This window comes from Denticeps clupeoides, chromosome 1 (assembly GCF_900700375.1).
Source record: "Denticeps clupeoides chromosome 1, fDenClu1.1, whole genome shotgun sequence".
Classification (NCBI taxonomy): domain Eukaryota; kingdom Metazoa; phylum Chordata; class Actinopteri; order Clupeiformes; family Denticipitidae; genus Denticeps; species Denticeps clupeoides.
The window spans coordinates 40,097,680-40,122,855 of NC_041707.1; the positions used below are offsets into that span (position 1 = coordinate 40,097,680).

A 25,176-nucleotide genomic window follows, 5' to 3' on the forward strand; every position below is an offset into this window, starting at 1 on the left:
TACACAATCACACACTACATACATACACACACACACACAAACAGCACACATACACACATACACACTACACACACACTACACATGAGTTTATGAAGATGCTGGACACTTGAATATTCTGCCTTTTGGAACCAGTTTACCTCTTGTTAAATGCCATATCTATTTTTCCTCATCTGTATAAAATGTATATGTATTTTATTTATACAAATTTAAAGTTTAGTATTTTTTAATGCAAGGTGCACTTTGAAAAAAATAAACGCTTTGAAGGCAATGAAATAAATGGTAATGAATATATATCTGTGGGTGTTTTCTCTTTTCTCACGTATTGGCACGTTTTTGTGACGAAGCAGCAGCGACGGTCATTTACCTGAAACTTTTTGCATGTGTGGAATTTCCCCGACGGTCAAACCACGCCCATCCCGGCTCCTGATTGGCCCGGGGAAAGCGCGGGCCAACTTTTCTCCACTCTAATTGGCCGCCGTGGTTGTCAATCTTCCGTATTTCCTGCTTTTTTTCTCCCCGGCCGTCCAGCGCAAGACTTTACTTCGGTTTCCTTGCGTCCGTGTTTAAAAGTCCGATCTGAAAATGTCGGTAAGTTGGAATTCCGACGGGCTCCTTTTTCGTCGTTTTTATGTGGATGTAGCCGCGCTTCGGGGACGAATGTTTCTCGCCCTGCGCGTCTGGTGTTTCCTAAAGCGCTGTGGTGGCGACAGAGGAAATTCCTCTTCTGTCACAACACTCGTATCTCCACGACTTTCTCTTTAATTTCTAAAAAATTATTATTATTATAATTATTATTCTGTCCCCAGGTAGGAATGACGCGACACACGTGATTGTCCCCTTTCTTGGCCACCATGTCCGGAGCCCCGCACCACAGCAGGAGGCGGCGTCCCTCCAGGATGTACCTGGTGGCGGCCGACCTGAAGGTCCAGGACCAGCTGGACGGACCCATCCGGCTGCTGCGGGGCAACCTGTGCCAGGAGCAGGAGAACGGCGACAGGGCTGGGAGGTCCGACCAGCTCTGGGTGAAGGTAGGGCGGCATCTCCACCCGGCACCAGCAGACCTCGAGATGTTCGTCACACGAAGGAAGCTTATCATGGTCAAAAAAACAACAAAAAAACAATAAGGTGCATGAACTGTGGAAGGTGCAACTCCAGGAGCAGGATTCAGAAACATCTAAGCGGTAAGGAAACGGACCCGTAAACGGAAGGTTGCAGGTTCGAATCCCGAAGCGCCAAGGGGCCACCGAGGTCCCGTCCCCACACACTGCTCACCAAGGGGGATGGGTCAGAAGAGGAGGCCGTGCATCACAGACGCTTCGCTTCCCTCGTAGTAATAATGTTGACGTGTCGAGATGTTCTAGAAGATCACGTACGAGTTTTTAAAAAAAAAAGTGGTTTCATGGCTCGTATTTTGCACATCTGTCTAGATGTGTGGTGTGTCTTCATGGTAGCCGTGGTTAATGCAGCGGAGGGCTGTATTAATGCTGTTTTACTCCAAACCGATGGCAGGCGACCATTCTCGGCACCTGTCTCTAATATAGTGGCCGGCACGCATTGTCTTTTAACTTCTAATTTCCTTGTGTGATTATTTGACTCTTACGCTGGGATTATTGAGCTGCCTTGTGTCTTCACGGGTTGACTTTTTACAACCACGTATGGAATTTTCCAGCGCAAATACATCAAAACATGCGCTTAGTTAAAACACGATTAAATTCAGCATCGTGTTGAGCCTACATTCCATTTAAATAGCTTTCGTCTTTTTCTGCAATATCTGGCAACGTTGCATTTACATTTGCAGCATTTATCAGAGCGACTTACAACCAGTAGTTACAGGGACAGTTCCCCCCTGGAGACACTCAGGGTTAAGTTCAAATTCAAATTTAGCGACTGGTACAGACCACAGTTTTGCAAATATTGCAAGTATAAAATGCACCAATATGCAAATATTGCAAACATAACCAAATATTAAACTTTTATGTCTTTAACCTAAAACACAAAACATGTGTTTACAGGTAGGGTGAAGGTGTGCAAATAGGTGGTGTGCAAAAAGGTGTGCAAATAGGTGGCGTCAAAGTCAAATTAAAAAGTGACAAAAGTATAACAAGGTAAACGTGAAAGGATAAAAAGAGTTAAAAGTTTGTGCAAGGATTTCTAGGAGAAAGTCTCTTGCGATGGTAGTAAGTTTGTCTCTGGCAGGTCCTGGATAATGGCCTGATGGTGAAGGTCGACAAGCAAGCGCTGCTGGAGGTGCCGCCCGACCTGGCCAACGTCCTGGAGCCGATCGGCGACATGCAGAGCCGCCTCAGACTGTTCGAGAAGCCGCACCGCCTGCAGCGGCTGGCCGCGCTTCCGCTGGGGTCGCAGGTCACCGTGGAGCTGGGCCCGGACGACCTGGCGGAGGCGGAGCTGCGGTACCGTGGCCCTCTGACCACGGGAAGCAGCGCGGTGTATTTTGGTGTCCAGCTGAAGGTACGTGGTTTCCCGTTCGTTTTCTTAATCGTGGGCACATTTCCCACCGTATCAAAAATGTCATGAGGCAGAAACTTGAATTTCAGAAATTAAAATCACGATAAAATGTCTTTGGGTACCTGGATTATATTATTTTTGGCCTTCTGTTGGCCATGTAGAGACCACAAGGGGGCGATATTTACATTTACAGCATTTACCAGACGCCCTTATACAGAGCGACTTACAATCAGTAGTTACAGGGACAGTCCCCCCCTGAAGACACTCAGGGTTAAGTGTCTTGCTCAGGGACACAATGGTAGTAAGTGGGATTTGAACCTGGGTCTTCTGGTTCATAGGCGAGTGTGTTACCCGCTAGGCTACTACCAGCCTATATAAAATCTGAATGACTGTTAATATAGGCCGAGATTTTTATTTCTAATCATCAGTACAATAAAAATGATACCAAATTCCCGTTCTCTCCGAGGGTTGGGCGGTTGGCAGAGGCAGCGGGAACGGGTCTCATAAAGGCCACCAGCTCTTCACGTGTCCGGATGGCTGCGCCCTGTTCGTCCCCGCCCACCAGCTCCTGCTGCGCCGCTACTCCCGCGGTGGCGCCGATCCCAACCCCAACCCCGGCCCGCAGAACTCGGCCAGCGTCCTATCACGGACGGCCGAGTCGGCGCCGGCCACCGCGGCGTCCCCTTCCCCTCTCCAGCCGGGTCAGAGGGGGTTCTTCGTGCACAACAGCGCCCCCCAGTGGGGAAAGGTTATGTTCTGTGGACCTCTGGCCAGCCAGTCTGGCCCTGTCATGCATGTGGGTCTCCTGCTGGTCAGTCATTTTCCCTCAAATTCATTTCTCGTGCTTGTTCTTGTACTTGTAAGTCAGGTGTGTGTGTGTTTGGTTTGCAGGATAATCCAGTGGGCTCATGGGATGGCGTTTACAACGGTCGGAAGCTTTGCTCCATCCCTTCCCCCAGTTTCGGGCACCTGCTCCCCATTTCTAAGTTTTTTCCAGGTAACTTTCTTCTCGAACGCAGTTCTCGAGTACAGAAAAGACCTTCTGAAGCCCTAAAGATCATGAATACGTTTGTAGAAAACGTGGTCATAAGCATATATGTATTACTAATGCATCGTTACTAATGATAATTTTTAATTTAAATCATTAGTCAAGGTTAATTTATGGAGCATGAAGCCATTGGATTAAAGAAGACTATAAAAATGACAGCAGATATAAACAGGTAGTAAGATCTCATAGATTTGCATGAGGAAGCCCCAGGGGTGGGATAAAGTGAAGTGAGGAAAAGTAGGGTGATGTATTAAATCCATAAAAATTATTTACATTTACGCCATTTACCAGACGGCCATATCCAGAGCGAGTAGTGACAGGAGTGACAGGGACAGTCCCCCCCTGGAGACACTCAGGGTTAAGTGTCTTGCTCAGGGACACGATGGTAGTAAGTGGGATTTGAACCTGGGTCTTCTGGTTCATAGGTGAGTGTGTTAACCGCTACGCTACCAACATCCTATACTAGGCTACTACCACCCTAAAAATATGATCATAATAAATAATCTACAGTTTACTAGCTGCTTGTCAGCAAAAGTGACTCAAAACTCATCAACCATCCAGCTGTCACGTGATCGATTTACGATACTTTTGGATGTTTTTTTTTCCCCCTCAGAATCCGAAAGTTTGTCACCAGCTGTCACCACCCCAAAATCTGCCCTCAAACCCCCATCCCAGGCTGCTCTGAAGGTGGCGCTGCAGCCGCCAAAATCGGCTCTGAAAGCGCCGGCTAACAAGCCCCCTTCGCCGACTCAGGCCACGCCCACAACCACACTTCAGCCGCCGCTGTCTCAGACGAAGCCCCTCCCTCTTCCTCCATCTCCCCCCAGTGCCGCGCTAAAACCAGCCCCGCCCTCTGTCAACCTCAAAGTGGCCCTGAAACCCCCGCCCCTGCCGATGGCCCCCAACAAACCCCCTGTTGGCGCCGCCCCCACGGGGACGGACCAATCGCGTGCGGCGAACGGCCTTCCCGGCCCGCCCTCGCCCCCAGTGGCAGAGGAGGCGGAGCTCTCGTCCGGGCTGGAGGTGGGGTCCCTGGTGGAGGTGAATGACCCGCCCCTCTACGGGGTCATCCGCTGGATCGGGTACATCAGGGGCATCGAAGAGCTCGTGGCTGGAATCGAACTGGTAATGTTACGGAATTCCTCCGTATTTCTTTGCCTCGAAATGTTACTTTACGAATACGGTTTTCGAATTTAGACTTTGTTTTGTGTGAACTGCTGAAAATTTGCTTAAGAAATATTTTTATACGGTGAAATAATGAATTATTTTATTGTAGGGATGAATTATTATTGTAGGGATGTTGCACCTCCAGAATCAGCCGTATAAAATGACAAAATAATATCGGATTTTCTTACCCGGTCCCCTCTTTTCAGGACCAGGAGCTGACCGCCGGCACGGACGGCAGTTACCTGAGCCAGCGCCACTTCCGTTGCCCTGCCAACAAGGGACTGTTCATCAAGCTGCGCAACTGCAGGCGGGACTCCAGGTTCCCCGCCCCCGAGACGCCGATCAACCAGGTGGCGCGCTGCAACTCTTTAGGTTGGTGTCGGCGGAGCGGGTGCGTCGCCGAGGCGCGCGTGTGTGTGTGTGTGTGTGTGTGTGTGTGCGTGTAGGTCGTAATTGTGCGTAATTTGGAGGCGTGTCGCGTCTCCCGCCAGTGTTTAAGGAGTGGGTGAGCAAGCGCGTGGACGAACACACGCCCCCGGTGCTGGGTCCGGCGGCCAGGGAGCTGTACCGGGGCTGGAAGAAGGGCATCCAGGGTCACCTCAACTCCTGCTACCTGGACGCGTCGCTCTTCAGGTGGGGGTGCGGTGCGTCCTAGCCGTCAAAAGGCGTCCTTTAAACAAAAACGTTCAAATGGAAGCCGTTCTGGCAACATTGTGGCACTGCCGTGAACTTGAGAGAACCGGCTGCCTTAAGTCTTTAAAGTTTTCCCAAAATAGTGCCTGAAAATAGCGTTCAGGGATTAGACACGAATTTTCCATGTTCTGTATATTTATATTTTGTAATGCGGCTTTTCAGAGTGTTGCCAGGTTGGTGGAAATAACACACTTTTTGTTTGCATAAAAACAAATCCTTGATGCTTGCCTATAGGGCAGTAAATGTATATTTCTAACACTAACACACACACTCAAAAATAAAAAAAAATAAATAAAAAAACTCGTTCAGCACTTAACAATTCTAACATGTTCTGTTCTTGACAAGTTCGGCCTTATCAGGGCTCTTAGTTTTTGTAACTCAAAATCTATAGAAACCGAACGAGAATTGCTGGTGTCGTCCTCTTGTAAGTCGATTTGGATAAAAGCGTCTGCCAAGTAAAGTAAAGTAAAGGATGAATAAAGCAGATTTTATCTTTTAAAAACTAAAATGTAAACTTCTGTGTTGTATTTTCAGGAGTGTTTTATATCATTTGTCCCCAGCCTGTTCTCCTGCTGCAGCTCTGTTGACTGGGTGCTCTTTCGGCCCCTGGGCCCCCAGGACGGGGCCCGCAGCCGGGAGGCTCAGGACCTGCTGCGCTGCGAGATCGTCAACCCGCTGCGCAGGTGTGTGTGTGTCGCGTATCCGGGTTGATTACGGATTTATTTTCCTACGCTCGGCCCTCACGGCAGACGACGTGGTTTTTATCAGGTACGGGTACGTCTGCGCCATTAAGACCATGGCCCTGCGCAAACTGCTGAAGGAGGAAACTACCGACGGGGGCTTCACCAACGAGGAGAAAGGTCTGGAAGTTGTTTGCATTAAAAAATGAAGGCGTGAATCGTCTTCGTATATTGAGTCAGCTCTCAAATGTTCCAGATCCTGAGGAGTTCCTCAACAAGCTCTTCCAGCTTCTGCGAGTAGAACCTCTTTTGAAGATAAGGTAACTCCTCCCTCGTTGCGCTCCTTCGCACGCGGCGCGTCACTCCATAAATCCGTGCGTCCGGTTTCTTCCAGGTCGCTGAGCCAGGAGCCTCAGGAATGCCACCACTTCCAGCTCTTCCCTCCGTCCAGCTCCCCGTCTCCGTCGTCCCCGACCCCTCCCCCCGTCCCCTTCTCCAACTCGTGCCTGTCCCCCGTCCCCCTGGGCCAGATGCGGGTGGCCAATGTGCAGACGCTGCTGGACGCCTCCTTCATCCACTCGGGCCTCAAATTCACAGAGGTGGACACGAAAGCCGGCTGCGGTGCGGTATTCAACGTTTCTATTTTCGTTCTGATGTCCCTGTCCCGTGTCACCAGGCTCCATCCTGCCTGCCCCTGCTCATGCCCCGCTTCGGGAAGGAGTTCAAGATGTTCGACGCCATCCTGCCGTCCCTCACCCTGGACATCACCGACCTGCTGGACGAGGGTAAGAGTCTCCCAAAATCACATACAGTGTCTCTTGATGGGCTTTGACAGGCCCTACAGTTGACTCCGTCCACACTTGATCCTTCTGCGCACAAGGAACAAATCCACACAAAAAACTCCAGGAGAGAGAAAAAAGGTGGGAAGAAATGTTGGGAACGTACAGAGAGGGACACCCTTCCAGGGTAGAGTGAGCCTGCAAGTGGTGTCAGTGCAGGGCTGGAGATGATTTGTCCAATAAGAGGAAAAAGGTCCTGCAGTTGTAGAGGTGGAGAAGTCCATCTGAGCATCTGTCCATGTTTGGAGGACCTGGACTGTGCAGAGTAGGTTTTAGTCCAACGTCATGGTGTACAATACGTACACTGACGTTGAATTTAAGCACACTGAATAATATTACTTTTACCGTGAATTTACTGCCATTGAAAAAAAGTTGTTTACAACAAAATTGTAAACGCAAAATTTCAGAGTCAGATGGAACACGTTTTTTTCCATAACGCTCACACACAGAGTACAGGCCAGAAGTTTGGACACACCTTCTCATTCAATGTGTTTCCTTTATTTTCATGACCGTTTACGTTGGTAGATTCTCACTGAAGGCACCAAAACTATGAATGAACACATGTGGAGTTATGTACTTAACAAAAAAAGGTGAAATAACTGAAAACATGTTTTATATTCTAGTTTCTTTGCTCCATCTGGATTGGGTTCAGGTCCGGTGACTGTGGAGACCAGGTCTCCACTTTTTGTTAAGTCCATAACTCCACATGTGTTCATTCATAGTTTTGATGCCTTCAGTGAGAATCTACCAACGTAAATGGTCACGAGAATAAAGAAAACACATCGAATGAGAAGGTGTGTCCAAACTTGTGGCCTGTACTGTACGTATCACGCCAGGGCTGTGCAGGGAGCACAGGATCGGCAACTGCTAAACCGCAGGTAACCTGACGGATGGCCAGTAGCACGAATGGATTGGATTGCATGGCGCTGGCTATTTCCCCCGCAATGGTGTTAAATGTTGAAACGTTATTGAGATTAATCGCGGCTCTTTGCGAAATGTGAGCTTCGCTCGTTACAGTTATTATTCGACTGAACCAATGGCTGCAGCGTGCGGAATGTTTGCCTTGCAGCCGTGAGGCGGTGCAGCATCTGTCAAGCCGTGGCGGAGTGGGAGTGCCTGCAGTGCTACGATGACGTGGACATCACCCCCGGCAGCCTGAAGCAGTTCTGCCGCACCTGCAACACGCAGGTACGTAGCATGGCCGCCACCGTCACCAGACAAGTGACGCGACCGTCGTTGTGAAAGAGGACGGCACACGGTGACGCGGCGAAACGTCTCCTCTGCATTTAACCCATCGCCCTTAAGGCAGAAATGTACTTGCTGTTAACTACGTGTGTGAGTATGTATTTACATTTACAGCATTTATCAGACTTCCTTATCCAGAGTGACTTTAATCAGTAGTTACAGGGACAGTCCCCCCCTGGAGACACTCAGGGTTAAGTGTCTTGCTCAGGGACAAAATGGTAGTAAGTGGGATTTGAACCTGGGTCTTCTGGTTCATAGGAGAGTGTGTTACCCACTAGGCTACCACCACCACTCGACGTTCTTTGCGTCGGATTTTTTGCACATACTCAAAAATTTACATGGTTCCGTTTTACGGTGACTGTTTTAAGACGCAGGCATTCGTTAATTCATTTGGCTTGTGGCCTCGACACTGACCCCTGGTGGTAAGGAGTTCACACCACGGATTACGACGCAGAGCGCAGAGTATATAACAGTGCAGCCGTTAACAACGCAATTGCATATGGACACGCCTACGTAGCTCACAGCAGGCATATTTCTGGCCTTATTGAGCAGTGGGCGGCCATGAAGGATTCGAGGGGCGGCAGTATTTCACCCATCAGAATGCACTACGTCTGGGAACGAAACGGGAGGGAAATAGAGGAGCAGATGGGCAGAGATGAGACGACTATTGATAAAAACCGGGGAGTCGTACCTGCAGGCTTCTCCTGTTTTAAATGCTGGAGGCTGTTCGTCTTCTGGGCTTGGGTGGTAGTAGCCTAGCAGGTAACACACTCGCCTATGAACCAGAAGACCCAGGTTCAAACTAGGGCTGAAACGATTATTCGAATAATTCGATTACAAAAAATGTTAGAGGAAAAGTCTTTGCCTCGAGGCTTCGTTTAATTCACCAAAGTCGTATACGTGTTTCCGCCTACTACAGAGGTGACATGTTTCTGGCTATTGTGGAGCTCCACACCAGTTGCAGCCAGGTGTGCTTGTTTTACCCGAAGCACATATCAAAGATGGCGGAAAATGAAGATACCGGTGTGTGTAAAAGGCAAAAAATGTCTAAAAAATTAACGTACATTATTTGTAATTATTGTAGCCTGTTATGAGTCGATAGTGACGAGGCATGAAAAGTAGCAAGAGAGCAAATACAAAGATCTCACACACACACACACACACACACATATGAGTAAACTGATTAATCGATGGAAAAAATCGACAAAATAATCGATGGAAAAAATATTCGATAGTTGCAGCCCTAGTTCAAACTCCACTTACTACCATCATGTCCCTGATCAAGACACTTAACCCTGATTGTCTCTGGGGGGGACTGTCCCTGTCACTACTGTTAAAAAACACTGGGGGCAGTGGTGGCCTAGTGGTTAAGGAAGCGGCCCCATAATCAGATGGTTGCCGGTTCGAATCCCGTCCCGCCAAGGTGCCACTGAGCAAATCGCTGTCCCCACACTGCTCCCTGGGCGTCTGTCATGGCTGCCCACTGCTTACTGAGGGTGATGGTTAAAGACAGAGGACACATTTCACTGTGTGCACCATGTGCTGTGCTGCAGTGTTTCACAATGACAATCACTTTACTAAAATTACCATTGTGCAGCCATCTTGGGGTTTTTTTGCAGGTAATTTATTTATTTTTTCTCATTGGCCAGGTTCACACCCACAAGAAACGCCAGACCCACCGGCCAGGGCGGCTGTGGCAGCCCAAGGCCCCGTGGGACGAGCCGGTGTTCCCCGCCCGGCAGAGGATGGAGCTGTTCGCCGTCACCTGCATCGAGACGAGCCACTACGTCAGCTTCGTCAAACACGGGCCGCGGCCCGACGACTGGCTGTTCTTCGACAGCATGGCCGACCGGGAAGGTGAAGGAACGGAGCTCCTCTCCAGAACCAGACGCCGGTCAATAAAACGTTCGCACAATCACGTTTGTTCTGTCCCGGTCCCAGGCGGGGAGAACGGCTTCAACGTGCCGCACGTGCGGCCGTGTCCCGAGGTGGGCCGCTACCTGGACCTGTCGGAGGAGGAGCTGAGGCGCGTGGACCCCGCCTCCCTGCGGGACACCGTCCGGCGTCTGCTGTGCGACTCCTACATGTGCCTGTACCACTGCCCCCAGCTGAGCCTGTACAAGTGATGCTGCGTTTTGCACTGCCCCGCCCTGCCCCGCTGCTGTTTACTGCACTTGTCTGTGGCACTTTCGCTGTTTCATTTTATCGAGTGTGAGCTTCGGTCACAATATAAAGTGTTTTTGAAAGAACGTTAAGAGTTAAGCCTCATTTAATAACCCGTCCTGTTCCTAAAAAAAAAAAAAAAAAAAAAAATGACCAATAACCTTATTGGTAGAGATTTAAAAAATAATATTAATAATAATTTAGTTTGTAATTTACTGAAACAGAAATTCTTGGGTCTTTGCTCAGATTTGATGCACAAAAAAAAAAAAAAGACTTTTGAGTCGCGTTGTTCTGCATTTTATTACAAATCCGTTGTGTTCTCGGGGGAGCGTGGAGTGGAGGAAGTGATGGCCTGTGTGATATGAAATGATTAACACGAATAAAGGTTTAAAAAAAAATAAAAAAAAAAAACCCAAAAAAACAGCCACGGCTCCTCCCATTTAAACCCACGGAGCCGATGGTGGAAGTGAAATTACTCGCTTCGTATTTCACGTTTCCACGTAGACAAGACGCGGTGGACTTAACTCGGTGTTTTGGAAAGGTGAGTGCAATCTTTCGGCATTGATTCATCCATTTAATGTCATAGTCATCATAATCAATCTCATTTCTGTTCTCCTGATGACTATTATAATAAGGCAGCGATGATAAACCTTTTGGAATATTATTAAATGCATTGATGGGTATATTTGCTAGCATTTTCTAATGAACACAAAGCCTGTTTTGTAGACTGTTAAAAAGACTACAAAAGGAAAAGAAAATAAAAAGGTAGACAACCTAAAGAATGAGGGAACCAAAATTATTACAAAGTGATTGCTAAATTGTACAAGCCTCGTCTTTCGATATTAATGACGTCCCTGAAGTTACCAAATTCAGAAAACTTTTATCACTTCAAACACTGAGCACGTTTAGTAAGCGATTGTCATTCAAATCGTGCCGGTTTAAGTTGTTTACACGCTTAATATAGTTCTGTTTTACATAGACCCGTTATAATGGGCCGGCCGTATAAAGCGCTGACCGCACAAAAAAACTGCAGATCCCATAATGCAGCGCTTCGCCGAACACGTGGTGACGCACAGCGCAAAAAAAACAACCACCAAACTTTCCGGTTTCCACTTACAACCAACAATACAGCAGTGACCACGTGTAGAAACCGTAGCCGTGGATTCGTTTTATTTTTATTTATTTATTTATTTTTACTATTTATTGCAGGAGCCAGTGGTACGATGACGATGTGAAAGCGCTTTCAAGCAATCCTTTTATGAGAAGAATTGAAATTCCATGTGCACGTCACACCGAACCGAGAATGAAAATGACGACCGACCCGGTCGTTTTAATAGGCAAAAAAAAAAACATATACAATATGTACAAAACATCACAGGCTCGAAGAAGAAGTATGATGTAAAGGGGTTGAGTTCCTCTCCAACCCCTTGGACAGAAGTGGACGTTTTAGGTCCCGAAAGTAAAAATCCTTCAGCAGGACTCAGGTACGAGGAGTAAAAAACCCAGACCCGTGTGGTAAATCAAATAAGTCGGTCGAAAACGAACACAAGACAGGTGTGCTATTATTATGGTGGAAATTCATGTCGATTATGAAATTTCTGAACCTGAACTCTACACTGCTGGAAGGGTAAAAGGTTGGTAAAAAAAAAATCCTGGTGAGGATTTTCACTATCTGGACCTGAAATGTCCACTTCTGCTCGGAGTCTTGAAGTCTTTGAGATGTCACGGCGTTTTGCACGAGTATAAACCCAGCCTCTCTTTCAGCTCTTCGTTCACATCGTTCTTCTTCCTCAGGTCCTCCAGAAGGCTGTGTATTGCGATCCTCGCCCGCCGTTCTCGGTCCTTTGCGTTCCTCTTCTCTCGCTCCAGGCTCTCCACCCTGGCTAAGGCTTCATTCAGCCTGGCCCTCAGGTCACTGGGAGACGTAGGCAGCGCATACGAATGGTCCTGGTAGACACAAGGGATGACTTTATATATTCTTCCTGTCACATCTGCTCCTGCATTCTTAAAAAGTGTTGGGGTCAGGGTGTGGGGGGCATGTCTGGATGGGTGGATGGGCAGGGGAGAAGTGTGCATGGTTGGCCGTGTCTGGGTGGATGGATGGGCAGGTGGAGGGGGAGAAGTGTGCATGGGTGGGCGTGTCTGGGTGGGTAGATGGGCAGCTGGAGGGATAAAAGTGTGAATGGATGGGCGTGTCTGGGTGGGTGGATGGGCAGGTGGAGGGGGAGAAGTGTGCATGGGTGGCGTGTCTGGGTGGGTGGATGGATGGATGGGCAGGGGGAGATGTGTGAATGGGTGGTAGTAGCCTAGTGGGTAACACACTCGCCTATGAACCAGAAGACCCGGGTTCAAATCCCACTTAGTACCATTGTGTCCCTGAGCAAGACACTTAACCCCAATTTGCTCCAGGGAGACTGTCCCTGTAACTACTAATTGTAAGTCGCTCTGGTATCGATCCGATACCAAGTAAAATTCAAAATTCAAGCAATATCAATCTGATTCTGATACTTTATACAATAACTAAATTTAATTCCCGTAAATGTAATTGGAAAATTTAATTTTAAAATGGTGCGTTGGGTCCCGCCCCTTTTTGTGACGTCACAGTCACGTTGATGTTTACAGAAATAGAAGGAAAACCCCGATCCAACGCTGACGCCAGCTTGGTACCGACAGTATCGATATTTAGGATCGATCCGCACACCCCTACTCACAGCGCTGAGGACAGGCAGGGTTTCGGGCACTGGGGCGGGCGGGGGACAGACTGCTGACGGGCTCTCCCGTGCTTTCATCGAGGTCCGCGTTGTCCTTTTCGCTGCTGGCTAAATGAGAGAGAGGGTGTGGGCGGAGTCAACCATCGCCGATTATTTACACGCAATTCAAATAAAGGGACAAAATACCCAACGCGTCCGCACGGCCTCGGCGCCTACCTTTTTACAGTGGCTTTTAAAACTGAACACCGACGGAACGGTCCCGTCTCGGATCCGGACCGTCTGGCCGGTCCGGTCGAAGTCCTCCCGCCCGAAGTGCTCGCTGCAGAGCCGGGACGACGCGCCGGCGGCGAAGCCCACCCTCCCGATGGCTGCCTCCCACTTTCTCCTCAAGACGCATTCTTTGGGGAACCTTTAGGACCGCGAACGACAAAGGACGGGCGTCGTTCGGAGTCCAGCTTTGTCCCGACCGAACAATTAAAACATACAATTTTAAACCGAGCCTTACCTGTGGAAGGTTATCCCCCGCGATCTGGTTTGCAGCGTGCAGCGGTTGGCGCAGCCCCTCGCGGAGCAAAAATGGGGCATCTTGGTGTAACTTCTCTGCCTTTACTTTTAAACGGAACAGCCACCCACAATATGGCGACGTCGTCCGCGTACAAGGCCGCCGCGCGCGCCGCGTCGAGGTCACGCCGCAGGTCGTGTGGCCGCGGCCAATCACAGGGCTGGATTGTGTCTTGGTGGGCGGGACTGTGGGCGAAGACACGGTTTAACCCTTTGCGTGCCCGGATGCTGGGCGCGTTTTTTTTTTTACATTTATCAGAAACATCTGTGAAGGTTCTCAGTCATCCAGGTCATGGCTATCTCAAAAAAAGGTTATTCCGGTGGCAACTGGACTTGTTTGGTTTCTTGACAAGTGTGACTGACTCGCCGGACAAGCAGGTTTGGTACTTCACACTCTGGCTGAGGTGGCCTCATAATCGTACATGACAGTCAGGGAGAAGGACGACCCACATGCGACCACCAGTTACCACCTTCAGGATTCCGCAGGGTTTATAAAGTCGCCATATTCACCAGAATATGTACACCACTGCTCGCCCTTTAGACACTCGTCCGAGAGCTATAATAACATTTATTTCTCCGAATAATGTATTGAATATGAGCATGTAAAATACATTTTGCGTCGATGGATGCAGTGCAGTCAAATGTGTCTTGTAGATAAATAAAAAAACTGAGATGCTGTCAGGTTGGCATTTAAACTCAAATAACAGTACTTATCTAACAGCAATGGTTCTTGTGGCCTCATTCATCGTACATATATGCGACTAAATTAATTAAACTGACTTAATTGCAATAGGGTCCACCCCCTATTTCTCCTCCCGTGCTTCCGTGATCCTGCAAGCACGATTTTTCAGAAAAAGAAGAAAAAAAAACCCCAAAACGACTAAAATAAACTATCCACCTGCCTTAATAATAAAAATAATGGCACGGTGTTAAGGTTATGAAAACACCACATTTTTATCACTTTGCATGTAGTGAGAGATGGAGGTGCCTGCTTCTACAGTAGATGATTCCATTCTGAGAAGCTGGAAGAGGATTGGATCTGGCGGGTTCGGACAGATCTACAGGGCCAGACACGAGGGCTGGAGAATGGACGTTGCCATAAAGCTGCTGCACTGCACTGACGGGTGATACGAGCAGAAAGTTTTGTCCCAACATCGTTGGAATGAGTTTTTTCATCTGTCTGTTTTTCTACTGCGATCTACAAACATCAAAAGTTCAAGTCCAATTCTTCACCCTAATAGTTGCAGGGCCGATCTCCTCAAGGAGGCCAACCTGATGCGGCAGGGTGGTAACCCCTATGTGTTGAGAATCATGGGAGTGTACCAGGGTCGACCATCACACAGCGCCTCGTCCTCCGAGCAGCTGGGGCTGGTGATGGAGTTCATGGAACGGGGGTCCTTGGAATCGGTGCAAGAGTCCCTTGGCGCCCCCCCCACCCTCGCCTCTGGCCTTCCGGCTGGCCCATCAGGTGGCCCTGGGCATGAACTTCCTGCACTGCCTGAAACCGGCGCTGCTGCACCTCGACCTGAAGCCCAGCAACGTGCTTCTGGACAGCGACCTCAACGCTAAGGTCTGTGAACTGGCGCATGTTAGGCCGACCGACATTTCGGTTTTCCAGGCAAAAAGCCGGCGAGGTCCATGTTGGTCCGAGACTTTTCATGACGGCGGGTAAATCAGGGGCGACTCTTACTCCCCATCTGGGTTCTGGGGTTCACATTAAGATGGGGCTGATATGGACCACCTGTCTGGTACCTGTGTATGGGCTGAGATGGGGCCATCGTCATATAACACTAATTAGTGTCACTTTTACAGACTTTTACACTGAAAGTGTTAAATCTGACTCTGATTTGGGGTGGGCTCGTACACGCTCTGCCGTGTTAAATTAACTCTGGCGTTTGTACTCCTCTTTGGTGAGATTCTCTCGGGCTTTTTCATACCATCCCCTGTCCAGCTAACAGACTTCGGCCTGGCCAAGCTTGCCCGGAGCACCTCCAAGGCGGCGAGTGACGAGGATGGAGAAGCCAAGGGTACGATCGGCTACATGCCCCCGGAGGCCTTTCAGGCGTCTTACAAGCCCACCTTCGCCTCGGACGTCTACAGGTGCGTTTTCTCGCGACGGACGCCAGACTATGAACGCGCCGATGCTCATGACAAAGGCCTAACTCTGCCGCCGCCGCCGCAGCTACGGCGTTCTCCTGTGGTCCATTTTCACCGGAGAGAGGCCCTATCCTTGTGAGTGTCCGCTGGAAAAAAACGGAAAAAAAACCTTCCGTAAGCCGCCGGCCCCCCTTCCGACCGCTCTCGGCCTGCCTCCCCCCAGACGCCTGCTCCAGCGTGGTGCGGCTGGGCGTGACGCGCGGCGACCGGCCCGGCCTGGAGAACCTGACCGGAGCGCGGCCGGCCGGCCTGGAGGAGCTGACCGGGCTGATGAGGGAGTGCTGGGCCGCGGACGCCGCCCGCCGGCCGTCCTTCAAAAGTACCGCGGTCCTTTCTGATCGATCCGTACGGTAGCCGTGTGAAAATTCACCCTTTCTGTTATTCTTGCCTGTTTAGTGTGCCTCCTCGTGACAGAGGGACTCTGGGAAATGCAAAAGAGCCACATTAATGACGCAGTCTATCAAGTGCAGAGGACGCTGGTATGTGATATTTGCGCCATGAGCACAAAAGCTTATTTTTCAGGATGCATCAGGAACGTAGCGTATTGACCAATACGCTTTTATTGGCGTACGATCGCCTAGCTAGGTTGTCACTGAGCCCAGGTCTCGCGATTATTACTCCACGTGTGTAAAATTTGGCTTTTAACACTTCTTTTTTTTTTTTTTTTTTATTGGACGGCGAGGACGCTGGGGTCGTCTCAGGTAAAATATGCTCGGAGATCTTAATCTCCATTCCACGTGCTCGTCATGTATTATCACATCGTTCCCGGTCGGACCCGAGGCACCACGCTGTCGGCACATTCCATTACCGCCTTCTGACCTCTTCCTCTCCTTTCCCATTGTACAAGCACCTTCATGGATGGCCAGGAGAAACACACACTGTGCATTTGTGTTAATTCAGTTCATTTGGGCCATATCCTGTACATAGATTCTCATACATTCTGTTTTAATGAACCCAGCGTGTGAAACGAAAATCTTCTACCACCTTGCAGGCCGCGTCGGCGCTGGAGACGTCCCTCCGCAGGTACGTTCTCCTTCCCGAACAGCAAAAAAAAAAGATCCGACATAGATACTATAACCAATAACACACCCAATGGGACAATCAAAGCTCCGTATGGTTTAGTTCGCGAGAAATGATCATTTTGTTCGTTTAACATGTGTACGCGGTAGGTTGGAGGGTCCAGGCTTGTCTTGGGGGGGGGTTTCAGGAGAAAAAAAGGCGGGGGACCACAAACCTGGGGGACCGGGTGCTCACACTAAGAAACCAAACCTGCTGCTTGTTACAGGAATCGGGCACATTGCAGGACGCGAGTGCCGCCGGCCACGTCACAGGTAAAACCCAGATGGTGTTTGGTTGGTGCCTACAACGGATTTTTGGTTTAAGAAAGTTGAAAAAGAAATCGTCATGGTGCAGAGACCCCAGCACATCCGGAGAGAAAAATATACAACGTAAACCGCTCCTTTCTCCCAGGCGCCGAGTTTGTGGACCAGTTCCGCAGGAAGATCATAGAAAGAGTCACCGCGGTGGAGCCCATTGCGGACGCCATGTACGATGCCAGCAACGTGGAGAAATACGCCGACATCATGGCCGCGCCCACGCCCCAAGCCAAAATGAGAGCCATCTACAAAATCCTGAATACGGAAGGAAGTAAAACGAGGTTCTACGCAATTCTTCTGGAAAGAGAGCCGGAACTCGTGGAAGAGCTGAGTGGTTCTAGGAGAAATTGGTGAAAAACAACCACACAACCAGATGCTCCAGCAACATTTCCAGGAGCATAAAGAGGTTTTCCTCAGGCCGGGGGGATGGAATAGGATTGGGATTGATGGATAAGACAAGGTTCTGGTTTTCCATGGGTTGGCGTGGTTGTAGGTTCTTAAGGCGTCTACCTTGAGGACCGCCAACCCTTTGTGCACCCAGCTCAAGATCACAGAGAGCTGGAGTCCATCCCAATCTCCGTGGACAAACACCAGGCGCCCGGCATCGCTAGTTCACCCGTGCCGCATCTCCGTGGCACCTAGAATTTCATTTTTCTTCTGAAACGTGTTGAGCTTTCATTTATTGTTCCTCTTTTAAAATAAAATGTTCTGTGACTTTTGCTTGACCGCGATTGCGCAATGGTGCGTGTCTCCGACTAGCGGAATTTAGAGTTCCGCCGAGTTCCTCATTTCAAGCTCATTCCTTCTTCCTCATTATGTTAAAGAGAATTTTACATTTTTTTACGGGGATGAGAAGAACGCAGATCGGATTAATTATCTGTAACAGCAGAAGAACTGAGGCGTGGCGGCGTGACATTTTAGGAGGCGCGTGGAAGATCCTTTCATGGCTGGGAGGTTCTAGACTGACGTTCGAGGTTGTTTGTGACTCGTGGGTGTTGCTGCATGCCCTGCTCAGATGGCAGATGCAACCAAAAGACCACTACGGGACCTCATGTTCTCATGAGAGTGCGTCCCGGACGTCTAAACTCTTTGTAGAGGAGGCAGAACCCTTCAACATAAACAGGAGGGAATGATGGCGACTTGATGACTAGATGTTTCCCCTTTTGGCTGATATCCCCATGGGTGGAAAAACAAGAAGAGGAAACAGCCTCTTTGTGTATGACCACTAGGGTCGTGCTGAGTGGACGCCTTGCACAAGCAATAAAGGCTTTTTATTCGTCTTGGACTCAACGTTTTATAAAAACGACTCTTTTGGACATCTGTGGATCATTGCAATATATGGAAACATTTATTTATTTTTTTTTTTTTGGAATTATGGCATGGAAAAAAAATTGAACAGTTCAACAAAATGTTAATATTTAATATAACATCAACTGCATATTAAAAAAATTCTCCGCCCATGTGCGAATTTGTTCCCATTTGAATGATAATTAAAAAAATAAAAAAAACGCTATTAAACGCTCGTCGCTTCAGCAAAAGGAGAAAATAATCTCTCGTGCTCACCAGTCCATTTTTACCTGAGAATTTTTCACAAGGCGCTCGATCCCTAAATTTCCCATGTTTGAAGTGCTGCGACATTCAGTAAGACTTTTAACATTCGCGGAAACCGTAAGGCTTAAACTCTCTCTCTCTCACTCACACACACACACACACACACACACACACACACACACCAGCATTAATTCTGACATAAAGACCAGCCTTCAAGCAAACATGCTGCTCTGATAAGATTCTACATGCAAAAGGTGTCCAGTGGCAGAAAGTTACAGAACGAGTTCTCTAGTGCAATCAGCAGCACGTCGACCGGTGCTCAGCTGTAAACTACGTCATCCTCCTCTTCGCCCTCCTCTTCTGCATCTTCTTCTTCCTCTTCCTCCTCCTCCTCCTCATACAGCTCATCTCCAGACCCACTGGGGCTCAGGCACTCCTCTTCCTCGCTGTGCATTTCTTCCTCTTCTTCGTCATCACTGTAATTCTCATCATCATCGTCGTCGTCCTCCTCCTCCTCCTCCTCTCCGGTCTCGATGTCCTCAACGTCCCGGTCTGTGCTGAAAACTGAGAGTGGAGGATTCAACGCGAGGCTTCAACTCGCCCGGGTGCGTCTGCTGGATGGATCTACTCACCGATGGCGGTGATGACCTCCATGACCTGCTGGCGCAGCCCCATCATGAACTCGTCCAGCCGGGCCTCCATGCTCTCAGACAGGGCTTCAGGATCCGGGCCGGGGTAGTCGGGCGAGAAGAGGCGTTTCTTCAGAAGCCTCCGGAACCTGAGGCCAGAAGAAACAGAAAAAAAAAGAAACAACGTAGAGTCGCCCACCGAGTTAAATATTCAAATTCAAACTTTGTCACGTACACGGTACGATATGCAGTGAAATGCTTTTAGTGACCGCTACAGACCACAGTATTGCAAATATTGCAAGTAAACAATGAACCGATAATATGCAAATATTGCAAACATAACCAAATATTACACTTTTATGTCTTTAACATAAAATATGTGTAACTGGTAGGGCGAAGGTGTGCAAATGAGTGAAAGTCAATGTATAAGATTGTATAATGTATAAGCAGAGGTTTTGTGCAAAGAGTGAAAGTGCTAAACAAGCGCCGAACACGTACCGCTTCACCGAGGTGTTGTACTCCTGCAAAAACCAAAGGATAAAAATCAATTCACTCTGCTCATTGTGCACATGCCGTATGTTTCATCCGGGCAGCTTTGGCGAGAACCTTGATGAAGCGGAAGGGGTCCGACTCCTGCAGCAGGCCCTGCACCGCCTGCCGGACGTCCTGCAGACGGGCGTGGTCTCGGCCGATGCAGTCGAGGACCTGCTCCGCGCTCTGGCCCGACGCGCTGCCCTGGCCGTGCGCGCACTCCACCAGTCCGGAGACGAACGTCTCCAGCTCCGCCTTCAGCGCGTCACCGAGGGCCGCCAAGCGCTGGTCCGCGTCGTCCACGAACGCCTGGAACAAATAAAGTTCAATTCGACTAATAATGCAAATAAGATAAAGTCTTAGTAACCAGTGCTGGGTAGGGGCGCAGTAATTAATCTCATAATCGATGCATCGCCATGCAGACGTGGACGGTCCAGGGCAGAACATAATCATGATGGTGCAGCTCGGCGATTTTCTGGCGCGATACACAAATTCTGGTCAAAAAGTAGACGTCCCACCGGACATCCGAACGAGGCCACACGCATTTTTAATGGGGTGGTAGTAGTAGCCTAGTGGGTAATCTAGACCTGAACCCAATCCAGATGGTTTGGGGTGAGCTGGACCAACAAGTGCTAAACACCTCTGGGAACTCCTTCAAGACTGTGGAGAAGCATTTCAGGTGACGACCTCTTGAAGCTCATCGAGAGAATGCCAAGAGTGTACAAAGCAGGTAATCAGAGAGCAAAGAAACTACAATATAAAACATGTTTTCAGCTATTTCACCGTTTTTTTGTTAAGTACAGAACTCCACATGTGTTCATTCATAGTTTTGATGCCTTCAGTGAGAATCTACCAACGTAAATGAAAAGTGAAAGTGAAGTGATTGTCACACGTGATACACAGCAGCACAGCACACGGTGCACACAGTGAAATTTGTCCTCTGCATTTAACCCATCACCCTGAGTGAGCAGTGGGCAGCCATGACAGGCGCCCGGGGAGCAGTGTGTGGGGACGGTGCTTTGCTCAGTGGCACCTTGGCAGATCGGGATTCGAACCGGCAACCTTCTGATTACGGGGCCGCTTCCTTTACCGCTAGGCCACCACTGCGCCGGTCATGAGAATAAAGAAAACACATCGAATGAGAAGACGTGTCCAAACGTTTGGCCTGTACCGTATATTCACACGACAAGGAGACCCTGGCATGAAAAATACATACTGTATGCTATATATTGTACATGATATGTGGTGTGGAGTGACCCTGGGGTTGGACTACGGTGCTAGTAGAGTAATGAGCGGTGTACAGCCTGTAACTGTAACCTTTACGGTGGTAGTAGCCGAGTGGGTGAGACAGTCCTCCAGGAAGACTGTCCCTGTCACTACTGACTGTCACTTACTCTTGATGATAAATGCCATGTCTGATAAATGCCATAAAATGTAAACGGGAACCTTTAAAGTGCGGCTTTGCCAATGAAGCGTGCGGGTTCTACCTTGTTCTGCCGCTGGTTCTCCCGGTGCTCCTGCAGCATTTTTTCCGTTCTGCCGATCCTCCTCTCCACCTTCCGCAGCTGAACGCCCAGGGACACCTGGGAGGACGGGGACAGGCAGACACTGGGTGAACGTTCTCCGCCGCTCCGGCTGAATCGAGCGGCTGGAGCGACAACAATATCAGCGGCGGTCACGTGCGCTCTGCGGTCAATGGGCAGCGGCGCACAATGGGCGTGTCCAACAAAAGACTTAATTTATGAACAGTTGGAGGCGTAAATTTAAAGTAAAAAAAAAAAAGTAAAGTGAAAGTGAAGTGATTGTCACTTGTGCTACACAGCAGCACAGCACACGGTGCACACAGTGAAATTTGTCCTCTGCATTTAACCATCACCCTTGGTGAGAAGTGGGCACCATGAGCAGTGTGTGGGGACGGTGCTTTGCTCAGTGGCACCTCGGCGGGTCGGGATTCGAACCGGCAACCTTCTGATTACGGGGCCGCTTCCTTAACCGCTAGGCAAGGTAAGAGGCGGAGTCATACCTTCAGGTCCTTCATGGCGTTCTTCAGCGTTTTGATGGTGTGCCCGGCGTGCCCGCCCTCGATGGTGCAGGCGTTGCAGACGCACACCTTCTCGTCCACGCAGTAGTAGTGGAACATCTCGTCGTGCTCCGGGCACTTCCTGCTCCGCATGTCGCCCGTGGGCTCGACCAGCGGGTGCCCGCGGAACGCCGGCAGCTCCAGGTGGGGCTTCACGTGAACGTGGCACATCGACACCTCGCACTTCATGCACGTCTTCACCGCCAGGGCGGCGCCGTCCTCCGCCCCGCCTTCAGCGCCGGCCGCGGCCGGGACGCAGTAGTCGCAGCGGACCGCGTCGGGGGTCCCGGCCGCGCCCGGGGCGGGCGGGGCCTTCTCCTGGCCCAGCTGTCGGAAGCTGTCGGCGATGTTGCAGAGCTTGTAGTTCTTCTGGGCGGCGGAGGCGCGGTGACTCTGCCGGCACTCGGGGCAGCGGAAGAGGGCGCGCCGCGACGGGCCCCTCAGCCGGTGGAGGCACTGCAGGCAGAAGCTGTGGCCGCAGGGCAGGAGGTGCGGGTCTCGGTACAGGTCCAGGCACACGGGGCAGGTCAGCTCGTCCTGCAGCACGCTCACCTCCTCAGACGCCGACGCCATCTGCGCAGGAAACGCCCAGCGGTCAGAGGTCACCCAGAGGTCAGAGGGCACGATCCAGCAAAACTAAATAAAAGGTCCCACTTCGGTCGGGCCCTTTTCACACCTTTGTACATACGGTGAGGTTTACATTTACAGCATTTACCAGATGCCCTTATCCAGAGCGACTTACAATCAGTAGTTACAGGGACAGTCCCCCCCTGGAGACACTCAGGGTTAAGTGTCCTGCTCAGGGACACGATGGTAGTAAGTGGGATTTGAACCTGGCTCTTCTGGTTCATAGGCGAGTGTGTTACCCACCCGATTGGTTTGGAAACCTTAAACACTCAAAAGGTCATGACTGTCATTGTGATACGCTGCAGCTCAGCGGCAACCTCCTGATTACGGTGGTGTGAACATTGAACCATTTTCCTCTTGTTTCGGTTTCCAATCCAAAAACCAAAACGAGTCTCTCTCCCTGCTGATTGGTTGTTTTATTTATACGATCAATAGTCACAGTGATGGTGTCCAAGTTGTGATCGATGGCCACAGCCGTGTCGCGGCGGGAAAAACCAAAAGTAAAACACACCAGTACACGTATGTACGAAGCCGGACCGGTTCGTTCACTTTTTACGGGACGTCAAACGCACTCACCCATAATTCACTGTTCTGGAACCACGTGATTTACAGCGTTCCATTCACACAAAATCGTACGTTCACTCTCAAATAAGCACTACACTGGGGGTGCACGTAACAGTTATCGTGGAATAACTGTCAATATCATGGACCTACGCAGGAAAACGAGAGCCATCTGTCAGAAGCTGCCCATCAGCTCCATGAAAAACCCCACGGACACCGGCGGTGCTCTGAATCCGCCACAGACCCCCTGCCAGAGAACAGCCCAGTGTACTCTGGAAAGATCCGGACGTCAAACCAGTCAAATCATGCCAAAGACAAAGCTAGTGAAGACCAAAAATAAAATAAAATACAAAATGAGCATGACCAACCGAAACAGCAACCAGCACGCCGCCGGAAGGGTTACTTACAAGGAGATATGGAAGATGTCCGGCCTCTCCTGGCCTGACCTCCTCTTCGCGGAGAGCCGGAGATGGACGCGAAAGTGAAACGGGCGACAGGCGCTCGCTGCACTTTCACCGCGGCCACAGGCGCGTTGTGCGCATGCGCGACGGGACACCGCCAAAGCTGCTGACCGCGGCGAAACGGCGTTGCCAGGTGCGCTTTTAATAAACGTTTCCGTAAAAAAATAACATAAATAGAAAAGAAACTGAAAAAAACTATATCGGTAGGTAACACAACATTTACACGGGATGTACGTGTTCGTCTGTTCTTTTATATATTGTAATTACTATAATTATTATAGTATTATTTTTTTTTTATCTGGCAACACGGGTCACAGACCAAGGGTCACGGCCACATACCAACACTTCACAAGGCGATGTTTTCGCGATCCTTTCAGGCGGCTGTCATGATATCTTATTCTTATCACAGCTTTCATTTGAAGGAATTTTAATTAATTCATTTTTTACAGTATGCACGGGGCGTATAAATATGACGCCAGGGCCGGCGGCGAGAATTCGAGCAAAAAGAAAGGGGCGGGGGCGTTCTAACAAAATGCACAACTTCGTTCCAACACACACGGATCGACTTCACCGAATGACCGCCGCATGGTGAACTCTTACCGGGGGAAATATCACCCCGCGTCCAGCGTCCGCTTGTTGTTGTTGTTTTTCTTGTAAACCCACGAGCTCACCGGAGCGACTCTACAGCAGCGTTTCCGGTCCCGTCAAAATAAAAGCCCACGCCCCTTAAATTATCTAAAGAGCAAAAATAAACATTTTAATCTAAAGAAAAGTGCCCCAAAATCAACAACGGTTGGGAGAAACCGGGGGTTATCTAATTCAAACAACACGTCGCCTTTGCGCGACGCAGTGTCCGGCGACAGTAATTTATTTTGAAGCGGCAGACGCAGCTCCGTTAATAAAAGGTTGGACCTCCTTGGTCGAGCCGTAAAAAGCGACGGATTACCAGGCCGAGTTCCGTGAAAAAAATTGGATTTATGACCATACCGGCGAGAATGGCGTGTGGCTTAAGCAGATCGGTCGGAAATGCTCCCTCTCTTGTTGACCAAGAATCCCGAGGAATTTCGGGGTTTCTGTAGTGTAGTGGTTATCACGTTCGCCTCACACGCGAAAGGCCCCCGGTTCGAAACCGGGCAGAAACAAGTCAGTTTTCCCGTTTTACCGTAGAACTTTAAACCGTGAGAACCGAGCAGGCTTACAAGTGCTTCCGAATTCGTGCGTAACTCACGAGGCGAAGCGAATTAGTCTTGTGCTTTTAAAGCCGCTAACCTTGACCGTCTCACTCCTGTAGTAAGATGCTGCCACAGGATCTCCTGGAGCATCTCCTCACTTGTGTTCAGTGAAGAGCTGGTGTTCTTCTTAACCAGATGCTTAATATACCTTGAGGAGCTGTCCTCTGTACGTGACAATTTAAATTGAAATTTCCATTCGATTAGAGCAAAGTTGTTTCATCCATAATGGACTGTTAGTCTTGACAAAGGTCAATTCTTTGCAGTAGCGAAACAGCGCCAATAATCTCTTAGTGGCCAGAAATATATTACATCCGTACTGTTAAGCACTACCATTGATGGGAAAATTAATGGGAAAAAGTTAAGGGACGTTAAGCTTAACAATTCACGATTCCCGGTTC

At 49.5% G+C, this 25,176-nt stretch overlaps 3 protein-coding genes, 1 non-coding gene and 1 pseudogene across 6 annotated transcripts; 3 read left to right on the forward strand and 2 right to left on the reverse strand.

The window, feature by feature from the left end:
* The first annotated feature begins 517 nt into the window (after positions 1–517).
* cyld3 (cylindromatosis (turban tumor syndrome) 3) lies at positions 518–10,390 on the forward strand. The gene is made up of 16 exons (XM_028984899.1): positions 518–588; positions 807–1,028; positions 2,197–2,469; positions 2,933–3,277; positions 3,358–3,463; positions 4,128–4,639; positions 4,888–5,053; positions 5,173–5,314; positions 5,935–6,057; positions 6,143–6,234; positions 6,311–6,374; positions 6,449–6,653; positions 6,731–6,839; positions 7,963–8,081; positions 9,788–9,995; positions 10,080–10,390. The coding sequence occupies exons 2-16, from the start codon at positions 852–854 to the stop codon at positions 10,262–10,264; spliced, it is 2,826 nt and encodes a 941-aa protein (XP_028840732.1). The 5' UTR covers positions 518–588; positions 807–851; the 3' UTR covers positions 10,265–10,390.
* Positions 10,391–10,571: 181 nt separating this feature from the next.
* On the forward strand, positions 10,572–17,831 carry LOC114793654 (receptor-interacting serine/threonine-protein kinase 4-like; annotated as a pseudogene).
* On the reverse strand, positions 11,660–13,666 carry LOC114794042 (THAP domain-containing protein 6-like). Its single transcript, XM_028986315.1, has 4 exons — positions 13,518–13,666; positions 13,229–13,421; positions 13,013–13,120; positions 11,660–12,248 (listed from the first exon to the last, which is right to left on the reverse strand). The coding sequence occupies exons 1-4, from the start codon at positions 13,595–13,597 to the stop codon at positions 12,024–12,026; spliced, it is 606 nt and encodes a 201-aa protein (XP_028842148.1). The 5' UTR covers positions 13,598–13,666; the 3' UTR covers positions 11,660–12,023.
* Positions 17,832–18,420: 589 nt separating the features above from the next.
* On the reverse strand, positions 18,421–25,011 carry LOC114793613 (E3 ubiquitin/ISG15 ligase TRIM25). 3 transcript variants are annotated; one of them, XM_028985658.1, is made up of 7 exons: positions 24,816–25,011; positions 21,841–22,470; positions 21,305–21,400; positions 19,893–20,126; positions 19,785–19,807; positions 19,290–19,435; positions 18,421–19,221 (listed from the first exon to the last, which is right to left on the reverse strand). In XM_028985658.1, exons 2-7 carry the CDS (start codon positions 22,468–22,470, stop codon positions 18,977–18,979), a joined length of 1,374 nt encoding a protein of 457 aa, XP_028841491.1. In that variant the 5' UTR covers positions 24,816–25,011; the 3' UTR covers positions 18,421–18,976. The 3 variants fall into 3 exon arrangements, with proteins under 3 accessions (XP_028841491.1, XP_028841474.1, XP_028841482.1); XM_028985641.1 differs by lacking the exon at positions 24,816–25,011 and adding an exon at positions 24,147–24,245 and having other exon boundaries at positions 18,423–19,221; XM_028985649.1 differs by lacking the exon at positions 24,816–25,011 and adding an exon at positions 23,493–24,128 and having other exon boundaries at positions 18,423–19,221.
* trnav-cac (transfer RNA valine (anticodon CAC)) lies at positions 24,616–24,688 on the forward strand. Its single transcript has one exon. It is a non-coding gene; the product is annotated as a tRNA-Val (tRNA).
* Positions 25,012–25,176: the final 165 nt, after the last annotated feature.

Excerpts from the sequence above, each read along its gene's own strand:
- cyld3 (XM_028984899.1), top strand. The coding sequence starts at position 852 with ATGTCCGGAGCCCCGCACCACAGCAGGAGGCGGCGTCCCTCCAGGATG. Across the intron at positions 1,029-2,196 it reads CCGACCAGCTCTGGGTGAAG|GTCCTGGATAATGGCCTGAT; the intron begins GTAGGGCGGCAT and ends TGTCTCTGGCAG. Across the intron at positions 5,054-5,172 it reads GGCGCGCTGCAACTCTTTAG|TGTTTAAGGAGTGGGTGAGC; the intron begins GTTGGTGTCGGC and ends GTCTCCCGCCAG.
- LOC114793613 (XM_028985658.1), bottom strand. The coding sequence starts at position 22,470 with ATGGCGTCGGCGTCTGAGGAGGTGAGCGTGCTGCAGGACGAGCTGACC. Across the intron at positions 21,401-21,840 it reads ACGCCATGAAGGACCTGAAG|GTGTCCCTGGGCGTTCAGCT; the intron begins GTATGACTCCGC and ends CCGTCCTCCCAG. Across the intron at positions 19,436-19,784 it reads TACAACACCTCGGTGAAGCG|GTTCCGGAGGCTTCTGAAGA; the intron begins GTACGTGTTCGG and ends TTCTGGCCTCAG.
- LOC114794042 (XM_028986315.1), bottom strand. The coding sequence starts at position 13,597 with ATGCCCCATTTTTGCTCCGCGAGGGGCTGCGCCAACCGCTGCACGCTG. Across the intron at positions 13,422-13,517 it reads CGGGGGATAACCTTCCACAG|GTTCCCCAAAGAATGCGTCT; the intron begins GTAAGGCTCGGT and ends GCGGTCCTAAAG. Across the intron at positions 12,249-13,012 it reads CCCTGCCTGTCCTCAGCGCT|GACCATTCGTATGCGCTGCC; the intron begins GTGAGTAGGGGT and ends TGTGTCTACCAG.